The 23,898-nt window shown below is 42.9% G+C and overlaps 1 protein-coding gene across 1 annotated transcript in view; it reads right to left on the reverse strand.

Moving 5' to 3' along the window:
* spire2 (spire-type actin nucleation factor 2) overlaps window positions 1-23,444 on the reverse strand; it is a 34,896-nt gene extending 11,452 nt beyond the window's left edge. The window contains exons 1-8 of the mRNA XM_054620242.1: window positions 22,995-23,444; window positions 12,914-12,957; window positions 12,102-12,485; window positions 10,387-10,467; window positions 10,001-10,165; window positions 8,012-8,098; window positions 3,096-3,213; window positions 929-1,089 (exon numbers count right to left, since the gene is read on the reverse strand). Coding sequence (XP_054476217.1) covers window positions 929-1,089; window positions 3,096-3,213; window positions 8,012-8,098; window positions 10,001-10,165; window positions 10,387-10,467; window positions 12,102-12,485; window positions 12,914-12,957; window positions 22,995-23,292 — 1,338 coding nt within the window. The 5' untranslated portion in view covers window positions 23,293-23,444. The remainder of the gene's footprint in view (window positions 1-928; window positions 1,090-3,095; window positions 3,214-8,011; window positions 8,099-10,000; window positions 10,166-10,386; window positions 10,468-12,101; window positions 12,486-12,913; window positions 12,958-22,994) is intronic.
* Window positions 23,445-23,898: the final 454 nt, after the last annotated feature.

The raw sequence follows: 23,898 nt of genomic DNA on the forward strand, positions 1-23,898 counted from the left end.
GACATGTAAAAAGCCCCAACACCTGTGCTACACAGGAGCAAGACACACTGACTTGATAGTTGTTCTGACTCTCTTTGTAATTGTCTTGTGTCACTTTGTGGTCACTTTATAGTCATTTTGTCTCACTTTGTAGTTGCTTTGTGTTTCTTTGTGTTTGCCTTGGGTCTCTTTGTGTCTCTTTCTGGTTGCTTAGTGTCACTCTGTAGTTGTTTTAGTTTCTCTGTAGTTATTTTTTGTCTGCAGGTATTTTGCCCCCTTCCCTTTGTATTCATTTTCTGTCTCTTTGTAGTAGCTTTGTGTGTCTTTGTGGTCTGTTTGCCCCTTTTCATTGTTCTCATCAGTCTCTTTTTGTCTCTTCACAGCTGTTTTGCACCTCTTTATGGTTGTTTTGATCTCTTTGTGTCTCTTTGTAGTCATTTTTAATGTTTTCTTTTTGGTCATTTTGTGTCTCTCCCTGGTTTCTACGTATTTCTATGAGTGACATTTTGTAAGTGAAGGCCAAGGGCTGTTCAGTAATCCATCCATGACACACAGATGACACGATACACAGTCCCCCCCAAGGGTGACGGCATCATGCCAAGATAAACTGCAATGCATCAGCAAAGGCTGAAAATAAGAATACTGCAAGCTAGAAACTTAGCAGCTGCTCCACCAGGAAATATTTGCATAACTGAAAGTCCAACTGCCCTACGTTGGTTTGTTTTGGGCCAGTGAGGGTACTTCTGAAGATGCTAGAGAGGATTCATCTCAATCGCTGTTTCACTTTCCACACCCTGTGCCATTCTGCACAGAGGCATCTAACCCACTTAGGCTGGAAAACAAAGCATGTGCTACTGTTGAAGACACCAGGCAGCCCTAAGAGGAGCCAATAATGACTCCACCCAAAGAAAAAACATTTGTCAGTGTTGCAGCTCCCGCCCGGCCTCACCTCAGATATGTTCATCTCCTCCATCTCGGCCAGAGTCGGAGCCTTGAGCAGGATGCGGGGGCGGGACGGGGGGCGGGGCTCCGACACGGACAGGTCGATGCATGACGTGGATTTGACGTCGCAAGGACAAGTCTGAGCCAGGCAGGGCAGGGAGCCAAATGCTGAGGGAGGAGACACCGAAAAGCACAGTCAGGGAACAAGCAGCTCAGACACTGAGAGATCAGAGGTTAGAAATCCTCAGATGAAGCCTGTGTAGCATTTTAGCATCAATAACTCTTAACCACACAGTTTAATTACTGTAAACCGCCATCACCAGGTTAGTGTTAAAGCTACACTTGGACAACATAGCTCTTCTGTGTTTAAGCTAATATGATAAAAAGTTTTTTTTCTCAAACTTCCAGAGCTGTTGCGGTCGAGTCAAAACTGCTTAGTTTTGACTCGACCGCAACAGCTCATAAAACTCACGGTTTCATTTGTATCTGTGCTTTAAATCACTGATCAGATCAGCAGAAGAAAAAAATAGGAGCAAATATATATTTTGTTTGTTTTGTTTTTCGTTCTGTGATAGCATCTGGTGTATAAGGCTCCAGACAGTTCGTTTTTCACAAATGTCCTGAAAAATTATTTCAGCTGCTCCAAAAGTCCTTGAAAACCGACAACAATTATAAATGTTATTGTCATTTTACTTTGTTATTGTCATCTTTAGCGGGTATTTGCATTATAACAAACAATTCAAATGATAGGAAATAAAAGACAAAAAAAAAGATAAAGAATGAGCAGCTTATTTTCCAGCTGAACGGTTACTAAAATATACATGTTTCTGAAAACATTCAAGGTGAGATATAGACAATGCAGTAACAGAATCTTGCAAATATTATTAGGAGCACTAGAAAGGAGGCAGAGGAACCCAATTTTTTTCACAGATCATCTTCAGGATAAAGTGACAGTTTTATAAAAAATAACTTCCTATCATATAACTGCATATTTGGATATTTCCTGTTGATGGAGCAAAACAGGGCTTAAAGGAGAGAATATTGGATTGAAATCTTCAAAGTCAATTAATGCATCTTTAAACTTTCTGTTGAATGACAGATGGTTAAATAAGTAAAAACTGGTGGGGAAAAAATCCCAGTAAGTAAGCTGAATGGGAAATGGGGTTTCAGTAATGAGAAACACTATGACTGATTCTACCATGGTTATTTGCTTTTGGTATTAATTCCAAATTTTCAGCATTGACAATAATAATTATAATAAAAGTTGATCTGTATAGCACTTATCAGCACTTCACTATGTCATTCTTGGTTGTTGTTTTTTTTTACCACCACAAACTACAAACAGATGTTAAGGATCCAGTGCAATCCTCCTGCTCATATCAGCAGGTATGAGGCTTACTAAAACAAAGGCTGAAGACCGTCCCTCTAACCATTAGGTCAATTATAATATTATGCTCTGGCTATTAACTCATTTACAGAGACTCCGTGTTTTCACAAATAACCCATACCGGCTCCAAACAAAGCAGTGTGTCTCCTTATTCAATGACACTGACCTTGATCTGGAAATAGCTGGTCAATATTAATGAAATGCAATGCCACCTCCACATGTACTGTAGCTCTAAATGGATAAATGCTCTTGTTTCAAACTACAGCTCACAGACTTGTATGCAGTAGCTAACTGTAGTGTGACCCTCACAGTCTACAGTACACAATGTACAGACTTGCATTTCAGCCCCAAATTCATTATTTAGCATTTATTTTGTGGATAGCACAGCAGAGCATGACAAAAGTTGCAATGAAGGTAAATGGTAATGACTTTATAAAGGATCTTAGATAGAGATCAAAGTTCTAACATTTACAATGTTAAGTATCAAAGAAGTAAAATAAGGTTGTATTTAGTCTCTAATTAATCATAGGTGTGTTTTTGGCATTACATGAATCAAACCAATCAGAGTGTCATCTCCCATTCTCTTTAACAGCAAGTTAAATGGAGTGTTTGTTTCTGCATTGAAAATGTTTTCTCTGTGTGCCACTGACTTCAGACCAGGTTTTTGTTGGTCAATGGCAGATACGCTTTCCTCTACCTTTTAAGCGCCCAACAATGTGCCTGACCAGCCTTAATTCAGTTATGGCGGGGTAAAAAAAACAAACAGTGGTGAACAATGGTCTCTTACGTCTGGAGCTGGGCAGGACCACCGGTCTGAGCTTCCTCTCCTGCTTGATCTCAGCCAGGACCTTTTCATGGAGGGACTGCTGCTGCGGGGGAGGAGGGGGGAGGCTGCGCTCTGAAACCTAACGGAGAGGAGAAACAATAAAGAACATAGTTATGCTTCTGAGGAATCTAAACGAGGCAACTACTGTACATACATACACGTACATGAATGGATTAACCATGTATGATGTAACCACCCACAGTGTTTTTTTAACTGGGTGTAAACGCTTTTGAAACAGTGCTTGGATTATCATTAGACAAAAAAATAAAATTTAACTTTTGAAGCTTTTTGAGGGTGATTCAATACAATGTAGTGAAGCAAACTACCATGACAGGTATACAAAAAAAATGCCAATCGGTGAGATCGATTTACATTGTTCTCTATAATATCAGATTTACTGTTTGTTTAGTCTCCACGGTTGGGAGAGCGTGTCCGCTCGGCGTTTGCTAGATTGACATCGTACCGTGTTAGTGAAGAGTGTTCCTGCTCCCCTCTCACTGTACATTACATTACATTACAGTCATTTAGCAGACGCTTTTATCCAAAGCGACTTACAGGAAGTGTATTCAACATAGGTATTCAAGAGAACTACTAGTCACCAGAAGTCATAAGTGCATCTCCTTTCTTAAACAAGCATCTAAAAGCATAAACCAGAGCAAAAGTATAGTGCAGAAGCAAATTACTACGAAAACAGTAATTGCAACAAACTAATACGAATACAATAAGTGCTACAAACTAATATGAATAGGATAAGTGCAATAAACTAATATGAATACAATAAGTGCTACGAGGAAGGCTCAGGGTAGTACTTCATGAAGAGGTGAGTTTTCAGCCTGCGCCGAAAGATGGGCAGCGACTCTGCTGTCCTGACGTCAGTGGGGAGTTCATTCCACCACTGTGGGGTCAGGACAGAAAAAAGCTGTGACCCGGTGGATCGGACGCAGGGACCTCTGAGCGACGGGGCAACCAATCGCCCCGAGGCAGCAGAGCGAAGTGGTCGGGCGGGGGTGTAGGGCTTGACCATGGCCTGGAGATAGGAAGGAGCTGTTCCTTTCACTGCCCTGTAGGCTAGCACCAGAGTCTTAAACTGGATGCAAGCTCTTACAGGGAGCCAGTGTAGAGAACGGAGAAGGGAAGTTGTGTGGGAGAACTTGGGGCGATTGAACACCAGACGAGCTGCAGCTTTCTGGACAAGCTCCAGAGGTCTGATGGCCGACGCCGGGGCTCCGGCAAGTAGTGAGTTGCAGTAGTCCAGGCGGGAGAAGACCAGAGCCTGGATGAGCACCTGCGCCGTCTCGTCAGTGAGGAAGGGGCGAATCCTCCTGATGTTGTAGAGGAGGAATCTGACCGATGCAATGTTTGCTGAGAACAACAGTTGGTCGTCCAGGGTCACACCCAGATTCCTCAGCAGTTCACTGTAGAGTTATACACTGTCGCCTCTGGCTTTCACAGTTAACAGAGTGTCCTCGCTCAGGCTAACCTGGTGAGATGCTAGTCCTAAGATGTTATTGATATTGTGTACATTGACTTTGTGCATTACTGCTCTCACAATTAGCATATTGCTCTCGCTTAGGCTAACTTGAGGGTGCGCTAATTTAACAGCTCCCACAATAGTGAGTAGAGTGTCCTCGCTCCCCTTTCACTGACTGACTGTTCTCTGGCCTGTTTCCACAGTAGCAGAGTGCTCTCGCTCGGGCTGGTGGGACACCAATATTTGCAGCGACTGTTCTAGTGAAAAGAGTGTTCTCGCTCCCTGCTCACTGTATAAACTGTTCCCTGCCTGTTTTCTTCGCAGTTAGCAGAGTGCTAGCTCAGAGTGACTGAAATCCAGCCCAACCTACCCAGTTTAAACATCGGCCCTCTGAGACTGCAGGGTCTCCCTCCAAGAGGGCTTATGCCAGGTGCCCCCGCCCCTAATGTCGGGTCACAGATTACCTGCTTTCCAGGGCTTATGACATAGCAGTGCATTGGCCGTATCGGCAACTCCCTCTCTCACCTCATCTTGCCCTCTCAGTTTCTCTGCAGCATGCTACTTTCGATGCTTCCTCTACCAGCCTCAGCGACACTTCATTGCAGGCATTTGCGCTCATGTCGAGGGAACTTGGGCGTCTTATGTCCACTCTGGTTCAGACTCGCCACCAGGTTTGGCTGGCGCAGTCACCCCTGTCGGAGACAAGTAGCAGGACCCTCCGTACTTTCCCAGGTGTTCAGTTCAGCTGCTATACAGGTGCTTGAGCAGAATGTTCAAGCTAGTCAGGCCAGGCAGCAGTTCACTGGTCTTCGCAGGGACATGCCCCCACCCCGCTGGCCTAGGAGTCCCACATCAGCCCCCCGAGGCCACTTTCAGCCCCCAGCTCACCCCAGTAGCAGCCATTGGCCCTAGAGCCCTGCTGAGAGGCCGGTCCGCTACCAACGCAACCCTACCCGCTTGCCCTCAAGGAAACCTCCCCACATGTCTGTCGGTTATTTCACCAGCAGCATATCAGCTATTGGAGAGCTCTTGCTTCAGGCCCCTGGGTGGTTTCCACCCTAACCCAGGGGTACAAGCTTCAATTCCGACACCGGCCCCCAGCCTTCAGCCGGGTCAAAATGACCATCATCCCAGACCCAGAAAAAACAAGAAGTGCTTCATGTTGTTTCCAGAGGAGAGGGGTTTACGTCTGTCGACTTGAAGAATGCCTATTTCCATATTCCCATTGTGCTTCACCACAGACAGTTTCTCCGTTTTTCCTTTCAAGGCGGTCACTTTTAGTTCAGGGTGCTTCCATTTGGACTCTCCCTTCACTTGGACGCCAAGTGGCACTGGCACAGTACAATAGGGGTATCACAGCAGTGCCTTCTGGCTTTATCCCTGTGGAGGGAGAGGGCATATCTGTCAAAGGGTGTCCCCATGGGCTCCGTTCCATTCCGCCGGGAGGTTGTCACAACAGATGCCTGCCTCTCAGGGTCAAGATGCCCTGGCTCACACATGGCCAGAAGGTCTTCTTTATGCCTTTCCACCGTTTCCTCTGATCTTACCAACGCTTCTCAAAGTGCTTCAACAGGGCCACAGACTTCTGCTGGTGGCCCCCTTATGGCCAGTCAGGACTTGGTTCTCCCTGCTGCACAGACTCTGTTGGAGGACACCCTGGCGCCTCCCCGGCAGGAGAGACCTCCTGTCTCAGCTAGGGGGTCGGATCTGACATCCCGATCCCAGCCGCCTTCGACTGTGAGTCTGGTCGCTGGAGGGCCCGACCCCCTGCTGATTGGCTGTATAGAACCAGTCAGAAAGACTATTCTTAATGCCAGAGCGCCATCTACCTGTCTCAAGTACGAGAACAGGTCGAAGTTGTTTTCTGACTGGTGTTCGATTCAGAACAAGGACCCAGTACAGTGCCCTGTGCCTGCCATTCTTGAGTTCCTGCAGTCGCCTTTAGATAGGGGCCGGTCTCCCTCTACCCTGAAGGTGTAAATGGCTGCCATTTCATGGCAGCATGCTAGGGTCGACAATAACACAGTAGGGAGCCACAGGCTGGTGTCCCTCTTCCTAAAAGGGGCTCTGCGATTGCGTCCCCCGAGCGCCCCAAAGGCTCCCGCATGGGACCTACCCCTTGTACTGGACATCCTATGCTTGCCTCACTTTGAACCCCTGGCAGAGGCAGAGCTGAGTTGGCTGTCGGCCAAGACGGCTTTTCGCCTTGCCATCACTTCGGCAAAGCATGTGGGAGAGCTACATGCCCTGTCGGTGAGTGAACAATATCTCCTGAGGTTAGGAGAGGAGAGGTCAAGGCTGCTGTGCCCGGTGCGGGCCCTCAGAGCTTGTTGAAACCACAGCCTGCATACGGCAGTCGTAGCAGCTCTTTGTCTGCTATGGCGGTCCTAAGAAGGGCTGTGCTCTCTCATAAAAGCACCTGTCTCACTTGATAGTGGAGATTCACCAGATACTACAGAGTGAACATCGCAACACCCCATCCACTGGGTGTGGTTCTTCTGCCAAGTTCCTCTGCCTCAGCTATTTGAGGTATGTACTTGGGATTCCTCGTGACTCTGTTGATATACTCATACAGTGTTAATCACTGCCTCTGGCAGTCAGTAAGGATGAAATAGAACGAAAGTTACAGATGTAAATACGGTTCTATGAATCCTGGATGACCGCCAGAGTTCTTGGTCTCAGAATTTCGTGAACTCGCGAGAAGGTTCCGTAGGACTGATCTCAGGGATGACAACGGAACTTATATCCGGCTGGGGTCTTCCAAGGTCACACATGACTTTGTTGATGTAAAGACTTGACCTGCGTGTGCGCGAGACGGAAGATATTCAGTGTTAAGCAATGCCTCTGGCGGTCATCCAGGATTCATAGAACCGTAGTTACATCTGTAACTTTATATCAAATCATAGAACAGACTAAACTAGTTACATGTAAGCTAACATTAGTACAATAATGTATTACAGAAATGCTTGTATCAATAACAGTTTTTTCTAAGTAATATATCAATTATTGTATTAATTAAAAGCTATTGTTATGGGGTAAATAGTCGCATTAATATTTGGTTGCCTTTCTAGCAGGCTGTTAACCTAAACTAGTGTTACTGCGTCACAGTTGTAAGCCTCAGCCAAGCAGTCATGTTGCAGTTTACATCCATGTCCGTCCAGAATGTCTTCATATCGTCATTTTATCCTAGTAGATATTTGTGTGAAATTGTCATAATTAGCATATGAATTCTTGAGTTATCCATCTACATGCCTGGATTATTGCATCCAGCATTCTCTACTGCTCCTGTATTCTACACAGTCTCGATTTTGACCGTATACTTTCAATGGCGAGAAAAATTGCACGCATGAACCCTCCTTGACATTGCTGTGGGGAACTTCTATTCAAAAAAGCGAAAACCACTCACCGGTTTAAGTGGAGGTCTTGATCTGATGAAATCCAGTATCATTTCATGGGCATTCCTCTTTACTGTGGTGGGAATGTCACCATCCACCTGAGAAATTTTGAAGAAACACTGACTGTAGTACTTTTTCTGTAAATCAATACAGTGATCATGCGGCGATGCAACAAGCTCCGATCACAACATTAGAATATCATCACTTGATAGAGTTGAGATAGCAAAGATGTTTCCCTTTTGACACATGCAGAAATTCACTCTCCTTTAAGCTCCACTTTGGTCTCCACCAACGCTTCTAAATGGTCCATTGTGTTCAGACTGAACCAAAATGGTAAAGTTGAGGCCGTGAAACCAAAACAAAGAGCTGAAAGAAGCTGCAGTTCTCCTTGGAGCTGAGGGGAAATGCAGAGTTGGCTGATATTTCTCTGTGCAACTGCTGTGAGGACAGAAGGCAGTGAGAAGCCTTCATTAATATTTGTGTTCTGAGGCTGAATTATGTATCTGCCCGTTGAGAAGGCCTCAAGGTGACTGCCTCATGTATGCCTCCTACATAACAGTTCCTCCCTGTAACAGAGCCTGTACAGTACGTGATGCAGTAGACTGCCTGATTAAGAGGATGGTGGCTTCAAGGACTTGAAATGATAAACGGGCGTCTCAGTCTCACACAGTCTCACTCATGTCTGCCCTCAATGTTTTCATGCTCCATTTAATCAAAGTCAAGTGATGATAAAAACGTTCCTCGCAGAGTTAAGATCTCAGAGAAGACAGAAGTATTTTGTATTTCCACCAGAAGATCTGCGATGCTTTGATTTAGCTGCTTCAAGCTAAACGTCTCTACTGACATTTCAGCAGTTTTAAGCGCTTACTTTACCACTGACACAAGTCTATGGGCTTGTGTCAACAACAATGTACAGTGAAGACACTTCTATTATCTCCATCACTTAATCTCTAATGGGAATTTCATTGGCTTTAATTCTTTACAGTTCAACTGTGCTCTTCATTTTATTCATCTATGCTCTTCAACTGACATTTCAACTGCTTTCATCTCTTACTCTTCAACTGACATTTCAACTGCTTTCATCTCTTACTCTTCAACTGACATTTCAACTGCTTTCATCTCTTACTCTTCAACTGACATTTCAACTACTTACATCTCTTACTCTTCAACTGACATTTCAACTGACATCTTCAACTGACATTTCATACTCTTTACTCTTCAACTGACATTTCAACTACTTACATCTCTTACTCTTCAACTGACATTTCAACTGCTTTCATCTCTTACTCTTCAACTGACATTTCAACTACTTACATCTCTTACTCTTCAACTGACATTTCAATTGTATTTACCTCTTGCTCTTCAACTGACATCTCAACTGCTTTCATATCTTGCTCTTCAACTGCTTTCATATTTTACTCTTCAACAGTCATTTCCACTGCTTTTTTATCCTACACTTCAACTGACATATCAACTACTTACATCTCTTACTCTTCAACTGACATTTCAACTACTTACATCTCTTACTCTTCAACTGCTTTCATCTCTCGCTTTTCAACTGACATTTCAACTGCTTTCATATCTTGCTCTTCAACTGCTTTCATATTTTACTCTTCAACAGTCATTTCCACTGCTTTTTTATCCTACACTTCAACTGACATATCAACTACTTACATCTCTTACTCTTCAACTGACATTTCAACTACTTACATCTCTTACTCTTCAACTGCTTTCATCTCTCGCTTTTCAACTGACATTTCAATTGTATTTACCTCTTGCTCTTCAACAGACATTTCAAATGCTTTCATATCTTGCTCTTCAACTGCTTTCATATTTTACTCTTTAACTGTCATTTCAACTGCTTTTTTATCCTACACTTCAACTGACATATCAACTGCTTTCATCTCTTACTCTTCAACTGACATTTTAACTGCTTTCATCTCTTAATATTCATATCGTAACTAATGCTCGGCTTGATTATTCTAAACCGGGTCTCTCACCATGACTTTGCGTAGCTGGAACTTGCGAGTCCGTATGTCCTGCATCAGCATCTCAAAGGGTGTGAGGCTGAACTCGGTGGGCAGCAGGTTGAACGGCTGCTCCTGCACCTTCTTCAGCTTCACTCCCTGCCTGAGATCCTTCATCAGCTGCACCCACAGACGTGCCTGGGATGGAAACAACAACAACAACACACACACACACACACACACACACACACACACACACACACACACACACACACACACACACACACACACACACACACACACACACACACACACACACACACACACATGCGTCAACACAACAGCACTGCTTTCTTTGGTCAAACATACTGTTGCATTGTCCTCCCTGGGACACCGTGCTCTGACTCGTCTCGGCTCACCCAGTCTCTGTGTTTCAGGGCGTCCAGCTCAGCTGTAGGCCTGTCCTCCACAGTTTCCTCTTTGGTGATCTTCTTCAGCATCTGTGCAACAAAAAGCGACGCAGACACATGTTTTTTTATTGAAAGCTACAGTTACAACAGTTTAATTTCAAACACTTTTTGTTTTTTTGCCACAAAAATCCAATTTTAAAAGGATTGTACTCAATAATTTTATTAGACTGTAGTATTGTAATGTTGAATGTGCTATTATTTCAAATTATTCTAATGGGATAAGTTTGTGTGTATCTATTTTTCTATGTATTGCTTTTAGCATGTGTCCCTGAATCAGATGATTGTACCACTGGGGGACACCAAAACTATATTTCAGTGATCAGTGACAGTTGGTGTTGGAAGAAACCTAACATAATGGTGGGAAAGGCAGGGAGGAAGAAGACTACGAGCTACTGTAGCAAACATGGATGTTAACGAAGCAGAATTTAAATAGTCAAAGTAAAATAATCAGTTTTGCAAATGTTTTATGACTAATGTAATGCATTCAACATGTGTTAAGCCTGAAGGATACGCAGATGTTGCAGTGAGAAACACTAAATGTAAACAGAGTTTTGTTTTTATGGAAACTCAGGGAAGCTGTTATGTGGTGAATACAATATTATTATTAGTGATGGAAGCAATGGTCAGAGCTATAAATTAGTTGTAATAATGAGAATAATCCTTAAAAGTCAACGTAACCAAATGAGCCCATACCTGAATAACTGTGAAGAATCAATATATTGGTGCCTTGTTGAAGAACACGTTAAATAGCAAACATTTTAATCAAACTCTGATTTTCTACTGAACGTTTTGTTCAACAACTGGGAATCCATCTGCTAAATGACAAAGAGCAAACCAACTGTATGAACATGAACAGTCTAACAAAAGTAAACCAGGAGTATGCCTGTCATTATAATCACGTTATTGACTTATCGTACGATATATGGGCATAGCCAATCATTTTCAAGCTATAAACTTATCGTACAATATAGGGGCACGACCTAAATCCTTTCCACGTTATCAACTTAGCGTACGCTATATATATATTATATTGCTCATTTTTGCATTATAGACTTATATATGATATTTGGAAATTACCTCAATCCTTTCTAAGCTATAAAGTTATCATGGGATATATCAACATTTCCTCGACTATTTTTACGTTATCGAACTATCGTACAATATATGGAGATGACCTCAATCATTTTTTTGTTGTAGACTTATCGTAAGATATATGGACATGACCTCTATCCTTGTTGAGTTATCAACTTATCGTACGATATATGGATATTACCTTGATCATTTTTACGGTATCTACTTATTGTACCATATATCAACATGACCTCGACCATTGTTACGTTTATTATGCTACTATATTATAATTATATCAGTGGCATGAAATCATATATCTGCTAACAAAAGTATTCCTTGTGACAGGCCTAAGAGTATAAATTGTAGTTGAGCACTGGAAAGAAACTGTTGGGAGGAATCTTCAGAAGCATTTCAAATTCAAAGAGTGCACACATTGAGGTTCAGGCCACTGGAGGCAGAAGTAATGATAGTCCACAGCTGAAAAGCAGCTCATGAGTCGATTTTCCTTTATATGTTCCCTAAATTATTCCAGCTATCTGGCTTTAAAAGTAAACCAGGTGTTACCTTAACGAGGACATGGCTACCTGACGTACCTCCTTAGCATCTCTGATCTTGATGAGGAAGGTCTGCAGCTCCAGAGTCTCTACAAACAGAGCCCTACAGACGGCCTGGTAGTGTTCTGGAGCCAGGCTAGGGTCAGCCAGCCGGGACGCACACAGCGCCGCCACCTGGCGTAACGTGCACACTGGCCTCATCGCCCCCTCCCGCTCTTCCTCCTCCTCCTCCTCCTCCTCCTGGCCACTGTACCCTTCGTCTGTGCTGAACTTCCCCACGGTGCAGACGCCCTCTTCGCCCTGGTCCCCCCCAGCCATGCGTTCGATGAGGCGCTCCAGCTGGGGGCTTAGCTCCCGCTCCTCGCTGTCATCCAGCCCCCAGTCCAGAGCTCGGTAGATAGCCACGCCCAGCGACTGGACCAGCTGGAGGGACAGACGAGGAGATATAACAGGGCGATAAATAGCTTGACCTTTACCAAAAACAGACAAATGTAAATCCTGCCAAACACCCATCTGGACGTAAACTAATCCACTCAGACAAAACTTAAACATGAGTTTAGCATTACGGACTCTTGTGGTGCATCTGATTGGTGAAGATGATGTGAGATTGTGTTGAAGGGCCTTTTTGTGTTTTCGGAGAACTGGCAGTAGTTAATTTGCAACCTAACATTCTGCCAAGAGGGGAAAGATGCCGAATGAGATGTCTTTAGAGAGGTCAAGTATTAGGTTTTATTCCATATTTCTGTTCTGTGTTGGAAAAAGAGGGACAACTGAAATTCATAATATGTCAAATCTAGTTCATGTCCCCTGGTATACCCTGTTTGAGTCAAATAAAGGTCTTTCTTTCTCACCTGACGCTCCGCAGTAGGTGGAGGAGGAGGTCCATCAGTGTCATCTGAGGAGACAAATGAGGAAATGCACTACAAATTAGGACCTGAGACACAGCACATTTAACAAAGGACACTTGTTTTTTTCTTACTTTTTATTCCATTCAAATGTTCATCATGACAGTTTCTGCATCTGATATTTCTGCTAAAGTTCTAGAGTTAATTCACGTTTGGTCAGTCCCACACAGGACAGAAAAGAACTCTGAAGACTTAAACATGTTAATAAAAGGTCTACAAACTTACAAAAAAAAAACATGCTGCAAAAGCATACACACTTCCAAAGCATACACACTTCCAAAGCATACACACTAAATATATATATATATATATATATCATAATATATATATCAAATATGTCAAGCAGTTGTATATTTTCTTCCCAGTTAAGCCAATTATCTTTCTCACTGCATATTTTCACATTTTAGGTGTTCCATTAGAAACTCAACTTCTGTCTTCACTTCTGTTAAACTGGGAACAAAAATGTACTAAATCTTTCTACAGTGACTCGTTTTAATAATTAACCCTTAATCACCAATTCTGTATACAAAAATGGTTGTTGGGGTGACTAAATATGGGGCGAGCCAAAACTGTTTGTTGAATGTGAGAACTTTCCAGTGTTTGAAGGGAGTGGATCTTTTTCCCAGTGACTTAAACAGGCCCTATTGTGCTATTTTCCAGATGCATATTTTTATCTCAAGTTACAGTAACAACATGTTTACATGCGTTAATGCTCATAATCCGCCTTGTTTTTCTCATCCTGGCTGTCCTGCTACACCTCTTCTCACCCTCTCTCTGAAATGCTCTGTTGTAGCGCTTGCTCCTCCCTCCAGAAAGCAAAGTCTGCTCTGATTGGTCAGCTAGCCCACTCTGTTGTGATTGGTCAACGTTTCACATTCTGGAGCTTCAGCTCCGTCTCTCTCTTTTGCTGTTTGAGGGCCAAACTAGCTGGAGAGTTTTAGGTGACTCCCGTTACATTGTGACCTCATAAAGTTATGGAAGTGAAGGAGAGAATTCAATGGAGCCGTTTCAGGCAGCTCAGGAGCTTCTGAGGGGGAGGGTAACTCCTTTTAGGCGTGGACTTCAGGTTTTACATCTACGGACCTTTTACATGTAAAACAATATATATATATATATATATATATATATATATATATATATATATATAAAAATATATATATATATATATATATATATAAAAACACAAGAGGGAGAAAGTGGAAAAGCATAATAGGGCCACTTTAAGATCTTGTCCTATAGATGCAGAGGGACTTGGATTTATATAATGCCTTTCTCTGCCTCCTGGCCACTAAACATGCTTCACATTACACGTCAACATTCACACGCACACACCTGCCCACCAGGATCTAAACTAATGCACAATCATGCTCAGGCAATTACGCATTTGGAATTCAGCCAGGGAGCCTACTCTGCCTCAGAGCCCACACTACTGAAGGGATATTGTCCTAATTCCACTCAGCATACAAGGTTTGGACGGTTTCTGTGAAAGTCCAAATACATTTTCTCTTCTTCTGGTTAGTGTCCTATTTTACTTCTTTAATTAGTGAGCCCCAGATTCTGCTGCCATATTGAAGAAATAGTTAAATTACCCATTTAAAACTTTCATCCATAGTTTAATTGGAATGTTTGATTAGAGTAGTTTGCAGCCCCCAATGCTGGAAAATGCTCATGACATTTTTTCTGCCAAAGCAGTTTACAGCCTTATTAAAATTTCTTGCACTGATTTTAATATGAGTGTTCACATTTTGGGACAGAGAAGAGACAAAATGTGCATTACTTATGCTTTCTGCTTCCCTGATTTTCATGATTTTCTCTTCCCAAACAAAGCTCGGCACTAACAGCTGGCACTCTCTACAGTAATGCTCAGAAGGGAGATTTACACATCATGTTAACTTTGATTTGTCACTTCCTGGGGTTTGGAGACAGGAGCAGCTTTAAAAAACAAAAATCAGGAATGCTTCCATATTGAACCGGTTGATTAAATCAGCAAGTTGTTTGAAGAAAACCTGATATTTGTGCCACTAACAGTCGTGCTGTGAACTTTATAGCACCAATACAATTAAATAAACAACTCAGTCAGCCTGTTTTCAGTCTTCTACTCAATAAATAGCGGTACTCCATATGTCCCAGTCATAACTTGGCCGTGCATTATTGTGTCGCAGCCACGTTTGCCTTGCCTCATTATGCGTGTGTGTGAGTGTGTGTGTGTGTGTGTGGGAGCTTCCCCCGCCTCAGATGTCAGTAATGACACCCGAGAGGCCTGAAACTCCTCGATCAGCAGCTCTCACTGCAGAGAAACAGGAGAATGGACAGGAGAGACAGGAGACGGGGACAAAGACGGACGGAGGGAGGGAGCCAGTGGAAACATCAGAGAGATGAAGGAGAGAGAGATGAGAGGTCAGTGTGGGGGCCTACCGCAGCATCCTCCCCTGTCAACAGCCGGACTCGAACCTTGGACCAACAGAGCGTCACTCTGTTCCCCCGTGTGAACGCAGACGCTGCTTTAATCTGCAACAAAAGGGCAGCACCTGACACTGAGGGAGGGGCGATGAGACTCTGTTATGAGAGACAACATGAAGCCCTGCAAACCTGCCAGACAGGTTCAAATAATGCTCAGCCCGGTCACGTGATGTAACCCTGATGATACCTCCGTCTCTTTTCCCACAGCTACAGGTCAGTGAGAACAACGGAGGAGAAAGGAATCCGCAATCGAAAACACTTCCAAGAGATTGGATGTTGGAAAACACACAGTAACCCAGTTAGATATATGGACAGGATGTTTGGCACTTTGAGCTGCTGCGCTTTTCTAACTGGTACCACATCAGTTTTTACAATAAAAAAAAATGTCTATCTGTGCAGAGAAAGGTAAACAATGTTAGTTGTTAGCACTATTAGCGCCATGTGGAGAGATAGAAATACTAGCTAGCCCCCTACAACGGTTGCAATGGCAATGGGATACATAGAAATGGCCGCCGCTCTGACCATCCTGATACGTCCTTTTGAATGGGAATGTCCAATTTACTCCTAATTATTTTCTATGCCTTAATATCTGCATAGGCAGCGGGTCCTCTTCACAGAGCCCACGGTGTTGCACATAGACTGTATATAAGAAGTAGGCGTAGTCATCATGGCGTCACTCATTGGTTTGTGGACTGCCGTTTGTAAGCCTTGAGTTCAGCGATTTTGCCGTCGCAATCTTAGATTACAGACGTCGTCATGCTTTTTTTTCCCGCAACCAATAAATGGAAGTTACCATATTTGGAATGCGGAGGAGTGATTTAGAGACGCCTTATACGGCTCTGATAGCGACAGCGACCTGACAGTCACCATTGCCATCTGTTGCCATGGTAGTAAAAAGGTCTGAGAGACTGAATTCAAAAGGAACCAGAATGAGACAGAAGAGAAACTGGGCTGGCAGGAGCAGAGTTATAAATGGATCGGAGAGACTAATCAATTTCATTGGCAGCCCTCACCAGTAATGACCTGTATCTCCAAGTACACATTAGGTGTAGTAAGGTTTAGCACTTTGACCTTTTCCTGCACGTAAAGTCAGCGCCGACCTTTGCACTTACTTTCAAAGATAACAAAAATCAAGGGGGGGAAAATACCTTAAATAACTTATATCTATTTATATATTTGCAGGTAATTTCTATAAAAAGACAACGTTGTGTGTTACGTGAGGAAGAGTTACATGTTCTGTAAAGTGACTGCCGTAAGAGAAATTTGGCATGATCTCTTGAGGAGCAGAGTGATGCTGTACTGGGAAAAGCTTGCGAATCAATTTGTCAGCGAGCCAAAAAACTGCTTTTGTCTTTCATCAGTATAAAAAAAAAAAAAAAAAAAAGAACAGTTGACATCTGGGTGATGCAAGCTATTTTTATCTGACAGCAGCGATATGTATCTGGACTTTGACTTCCTGCTGGCCTTAAATTCACTCAGAGAATAACCTCACCCTTTAGCATTTGTCCTGCAATGTAATCTGACAGCCTCCAAACAGACACATTTCATTTCAACTGGAGTAAACTGCTGCTTATCTAAAGTCCTTCCACAGCTCATCCCTTTACTCTTTCTGTTTACTGTTCACGGATTAGGATGCAGTCCAGTTGATACAGGAGGAAGATATCCAAAAGATAAATAGATGACAAATCGGGAGCTTCTCAGCGCCTCGTACTGTACCAGCACAGTCAAAATGAGCACTTTGGAATATATTTATAATAAATGTTGCAGCAGCAGCAGTGAGCACAGTCGTTTTTTACGAGGGACAATACGATGTCCATTAGGCCCCCTTAGTCATAAATCTATTAATGGGGATAATGGTACTGTGCCATTAAAGTGATCCAGACTCATGGAAGGACAGTGCTGCACTGGAGGAGGGAGGGAACAAATGTCCTCAGTTTTACAAGAGAGAGTTGTGTTCCCATTTGGGCTACAAATATCAATTATTTTTATAACTCCTTTATAAAAATAAAAAAACAAGCAGAAACAAAGTTTACATTTCTTAAAGCAAGGTATCAAAGATATATTGTTATCGGAACTGAAACATGGGTATCATGACAACTTGAAAAAACCCAAGCCTAGGTATAGTCCCCACCATGTTATTAAATTATTTAATGGATACCAACTTTGACGGAAAGAATAAAGGCTCTTTGGTATTATTGTTTTATAGTGTATGAATGTATGTATATTTTCTGTGTACATTTACATTTGTGAATGAATGTAAGGATGCTGGGTCAAAAATAGGTTTCCCCAAGAGGACAATATAGTATATCTCATATCATCTTATCAACCAAAGCAGAAAGAGGACAAAGTTCACAGTTTCTCAACATCAGAGATCTGTTGATAGAAATATTTTAGTTATGTTGAAATGTATCATTCTTTCCATTTAATTTGTTTGTTCCCCCATATGCTTAAAATGCATTAATCAATACTTTATATCACTATGCTGCTGTCACTATACCCTATACTGCTGTAAATCCTGTAAATGTCCCCGCTGCGGGACTAATAAAGGATTATCTTATTAAAGCTAGGGTAGGTAATCGTCAAAAACATTTTTTCTATGTTTGTTAAAATTCTCTTAACATCCCGACAGTCCCAGGACTGTAATAAGCTAACTCGCTACCTGCTTGCATTCTGCCCGTTCACGTATTGCGTGTCTCCCACAAGCTGCTAGCTTGACCACTGTGAGTGCTAACATTAGCCATGTTCGTCTTTTACGTTAATTATGATAACTTTGGGGGAGTGGCTTTGGAGGGAGGCCTGAAGGGACAGCCTGTCGGTGCCGACTTTCTCTATATATTCAGGGACTTTTGGAGCTAGTGTTTCTAGCTACTTTCATGAAAAAGAATTGGCAACAATGGGCAGGGACGTTAAGTTGGCTAATGTTTTAAATCCAGCATCTACTCTTGCTAGTTTCTCAAGATAACCAAACCTAGCTTTAAATAAATAACTAAGGCTAAGTGAGCTGTTAGACCTGGGGCTAAAATAACTTTCACACTGGCACAATCCTAGCACATTGCAAAGTGGGCTAGCCCTGATTTTAGCCCAGGGCTTGCTGGCTCTACTACAGAGCAGGGTTGGCACCATATTTGTCGGGGGTTATCGCCTGAAAATTGACTGAAAAGGCTAAATGGCGCTAAAAGTTGCACGTGTGAAACAGGGCTAAAGTAAACAGTGGAATAGTTTGAAATCTAGAATTTGAACATTAGTGTTACAACGGACATTTAACCCGGGGCTAGCAGATGTGCAGTGTGTATCGTATAGCCCTGGGCGTGGGTTAACCCTGGATTAATAAGGTGTTTGTTAAAAGGAAAAGTTATCCCAGGGTCAACTCTTTGCCATATGTGTAGTGTGAAAAGCCCATGATCCACTTTGTAGCACCTCTCCTCTTCTGGTAGAGGCTGACCGCCTCCCCCCTACCCACATCCCCTATGCCAAGCAAGCAGGTCCCTGACCAGTCCCTCCAGAGCCTAAAGTGCTATTAACCCTTCATCAAACAGTTTTTATTACAGTTGTTTCAGGTCAGATTTGTGCTCTCTCTGAAGGGGTTGACTGCCACATAGTCGCTGCAACCGCTGAGGTCATCGACATCAGAAAACTGCACACACTCGTCATCACCCGCAGGGACGGTCTGTCATGTTTCATACCGAAGGAGATTAAAGACGAGGACGGGGAAAGCAGAAACACTGTTGAGTCCAGCTTTCTGTTGACGTGGTGCTGCTCGCTGCAGGTTGTCTGCTACCAGACACCAGAGTGTTGTTTGGCAAGCAGAGTGAATGTGCTGCCCGTCAGTGAGGATGAGGTGTTTTTTCCTCTGTTGCAGGGTCACGTATTGACTCAAGCTGATACGTTTACATTAAAATGCTGTGTAGTGCAGCTTTGGTCCCGGCTCATATTTGGATTCACATTAAACTTCCTCCTCCGTTGAAGATTTGATCAGGGTTAGAGCTCCAGGAAATAGAAAGTTATTTGAGACTGCCCAGGATACGTGCTGTGAAAATTAAGGTTACAATAGACTATATATTTAAATATTACTAAATGGGCAAAAATGTCACCTTTTAAAGTGACATCGATAAGACATATTTCAAGTGCCCAGAAGAAAAAGAAACATCCACAATTTCATGACAACCGGGCAAAGTACACCTGCTGAAGAAGACCATGTGATGTGACCGAAAGCGGCGGAACACCTACTGAGTGGAACTGGTGGTAAGATTGTTTTCTCAAAAACCAAGGTTAAATTGACAAAGATCACGACTATCGGTAAAACAATTAGTTCATTTATCAGTTAGTAAGTCTATCAACAGTAAAATCAATGGACCTTCATTTAGATGATACATTTGTTTACTTAATTTCAAAAGCAAAAATGTCTAGTATGGTCTGGTTTTGAGTATTTGCTGCTTGTCTCCTGTTATGTAATTCCAATTTTTAAGAAATCTTTTTGGCATAGCCGTTTTATTGGATAGTGACAACTTGGAGACAGAAAGGAAAGGCATGGGAGAGAGTTCATTTAAACAAAAAATCTTTATTTTCTCTGTGGCACAAATCTGTTCATGTCCTCAATGTTTAATCAGAAAGAGATATACTTTTAACTATGTGAAATGAGGCCCAGTGGTAGGTTTATGCAACCCTTAATGTGCTTGCATCAGTGGTACAAATATAAATTAAAGTGGTAAATAAAAATACTCTGCATTAATAATGAGGCTTGGACCTCAGATGATAGCTAAATACTAGTCGTTTCCTCCTGCCCAGCTGTCTAAAACCGGCAGGATAGTTTGGGAATCTGTCCGCTTAAACAATGCGATGGGTCCTCTAGCTGACTGGCTGAATTACTAATGTAGATAGACTCGCTTGAATAGACTCATTTCCTGGCTACAAGGATAAACAACTGTGCTAATGAGAGTTAAACATCTCCTCTGTGAGCGCTGACAATTAATGGTCACAGCAACATGTTTGCAACTGTAAAATGGCAAACGTGGTTTGCCGGGATCTTAAGTAGTTCTCCCACAGACAGCTTAATGACCAGGCCTACCGAGCACAGGCTCAGGGCCCCCCCGACAATAAGTGTTCACAGCAAAGTGCCCCCCCTGGCCTTCACTGACAAAGACTAACTCAAAGAGACACTACCAACTAGGAAGAGACTCAAAATGACCCCAAAGAAACAACTACAACCATACACAAAAGACCAAAACAACTTTGCGATGCAACAGCTGAAAAGAGACTCACAATGACTATGAAAAAGGCCAAAGCGGCTCCAAAGAGACACACAGCAACAACAAAGTGACTTAAAATGACAACAAAGAGAATCAAAGCAACTACAAAATAACTACAAATTGATGCAACAGTTGCAAAGAGACACAAAGAGACGCAGAGTAAATATGAAAATGGGCAAAGCTACAAAAAAGAGACACAAAGCAACAACGAAGATACTTAAAACAAATTCAAAGGGACACAATGCAACTACAAAGTGACTTAAGGACAACAAAGAGACATAAGAAACTAAAAAGCAACTACAAAGAAACACAAAGCAACAGCAAAGATACTTAAAATGACTACAAAGCAACTACAAAGAGACTCCAAACAACTACAAAGAGACTTAAAACGACAACAATGAAACATAAAGCAACTACAAAGCGACTAAATATGACTACAAGGGACACAAAGCAACTAAAAACACACTGTGAAAAATATCCACAAAGAGACAACAATAAAAAGAGCCTTAACAACCTTAAAGTCTGTATGTGTCTTGCTCCTATGTAGGAGAGGTGGTGGGGCCTTTAGCCTTTCTGGGACCAGGGGCCAATTGTCTCATAATTCGCCCATGCTAGTACCAATGTCTCCCCCGTGGTCCATGAGGGGCATCCAATGAGTCCCCAGCCAAATGGTGAGCACTAAAAAGTCACTATAGTCTCACTGAATAGAATACAAAGTGAATCATTATTAGAGTCTCACCACTAGTACCTACTCCCTCTGTAGACAGTATTCTGCGTTTAAATCGACTAATGGGATATGGGTCACAGGAGTCATTTTATAGTATATGTATAAGTCTAAAGTTACACAAAGCATGAATTTTACATAACGGTTTAAGATAGATCGGCGTAGAATGCTGTCGGATGATTCTACGCGAAAACAAAAGCATGAAAGTGTGTTTACATCTTGTTGTGGCGACTTGTTACATACTCAACAAAAGCTGGGGCTATCCTGTTTATTACTGAAATTAGAGAACTCACATTCCTGCTTCTCTTAATATTTCTCACTGATGTGTTTAATATTTATCAGGTCTTCTCTGGGACTAAGCAAAGGGAAATTCCAATATTCGGGCTATATGTTGCTTTAGGGCTAAGGTGTAGCAAAATGAACACAGAATATGACCTTTGAGAAACTTCCTGTAACGTTCTGAAGGTTCGGGGCAATCAGCTAAAATCAGTTTCTGGAAATAAAAGCTGGTGCAAAAAAAAGGTTGAGACTTCATTCTAACAAGTGATATGTGGTTGATTTGATTTATTACAAAGTGGCTCTCAATTCTCAAAGCAGGTATCCAAATGAACCATAGGCTAGGAAATATACAGCCCAACTAAAACCTTCTTTTTTAAATTAGGTTTGGCATGAAGATGTCTGTGCTGCTCTGACTTCTGGAACAGGTTTCTTGGGCCCAGCCCTCAGTGAGGACATAAATACTTCACATACAGTGGGATATTATGCAGGTACGGGCTACAATCAGTGGGGGGAAACACCTAGAAGACTGCATAAAATCCTCCGGGCTTCCATCCACCCTTTGAAGTCTCCAAAACAAGAAGGGGATGCTCGGGTGAAGCTGCTCTCCATGAATAATTAATCATTTACCGGCATAATACAAGTCATCCTTGTTGGCATCAGGAGGGCGGCATTATAACGACTTAGCTATCCACATTTCTAAATACTGTGTCGGTTTGCGTTAGGTCAGCTCCATGATCAACAAAGTTATCAAATAATGTAGTTTAATGTCGAATACGCAGGAATATTAAATGTTGTATGGGACGGGAGAGCACAAATGAGTCCGTTTCTCTCCTCAGATGTTCCTGCGTACCAGACTCCCTATGAGATGCGGAGGATTTCAGGCGGCACTGCTTTTAGTTCAAGGTTTCTGCGAGATGAAACATGGTTCAATATCTTTTATGAAAAACTGGAAGACGCTGCTAAATTCCGCGCTGATGTTGTCAACCAAGCAGGATGTGTAGTTTAGTATAAAAATGTATCGTGCACGGTTAAGTTGCCGGCTGCGGCGGAGTGGTTTGCAGGAAGAAGTGCTGCGGGCATCAGGCGGCCCAGGTGAACAGGTCGATATTTGACTTCGAGAGACGATTCAGGGACGTCACCTTACGCCGAATTGAAAAGTGGCTCCTCATCTTTAAATATAATGTTGTATCAAGCGGTAAGAGCTAACCTACCACGAACAGCACGGACACACTCTTATCATTCACTTATGTCACAGTTGAATTTTGTCAAAGCTTTTACTAACAGGCGGCAAAGCAGAGGCGAAGTTATTGCGTCCTACCGTTGCGTCGCGGCTCCCGCTGCAGTGACACGGTCCCGTCCCTCTGCAGGAGGATGGAGGACGGGTCCTTCACCCGGCGGAGTCTCCCGTCGGGCGGGCGGGGCACCCTCAACCCGCTGCAGCACTGGTAGCACACCGCCCATGCCTGCTCCTCGTTAATGGGCTGCTCGTAGGACTTCAGCACCTCCTCCAGAGACAGTTCCCGGGGCTCGGCCAGGTCCCGCGGCTCTCCGCGGTCAGTGGGGGCGGTTACCCGTGAGCCCCCGTCCTCGGCGCTTCTGTTGGTGGATCTGGCCATGGCCGCGATATGGTGGAGCCCATTCTTTACTCCTTAGACACCGGGGCCATTGATGTTGTCCACTGACTCCTGTCCGGCGCAGTCTTCCTCTCCTGTCCTCCTCTTACCGTCTAGCGCTGCTCAAACTACCGCAGCTGCACCTCGGTACCACAACAGTGTGAAGGCCGCCGTGCTACACGCAGCAGTTCCTGTTCAAGTTTTCCACAATAAAGCCAGTGTCAGTCAACACGTAACTTTTTTGAGCAACGTAAAGTAACACAGTGAAAGACAAATGTGTAGTTCATGAAAATTTAGTTTTTTCCCCTGAATGTTTTATGCACCCTCAAAACCACATTTATACGGGTTTACTTAGCATATGAGGCAGACTGAGTTTGATCAACAGCAACCTGAGGTGCAAGGCATTGAACTACCAATTTCTAGAGCCCAACATCAGACCACTGTAATGGTCTTATTGCAATTCTTTAGTGTATGTAGTAGACGCTTCGTCATCGTATAGTGGAAAACATTTTCCCATTTAGTTACATTTCAAATGCATTGTATATTTCTGCAATATTCTGTGTTATCTGTTTCAGACACGTAAGAAAAATGTTGGTTACAATATAAATG

Source organism: Anoplopoma fimbria, chromosome 19 (genome assembly GCF_027596085.1).
Source record: "Anoplopoma fimbria isolate UVic2021 breed Golden Eagle Sablefish chromosome 19, Afim_UVic_2022, whole genome shotgun sequence".
Classification (NCBI taxonomy): Eukaryota; Metazoa; Chordata; class Actinopteri; order Perciformes; family Anoplopomatidae; genus Anoplopoma; species Anoplopoma fimbria.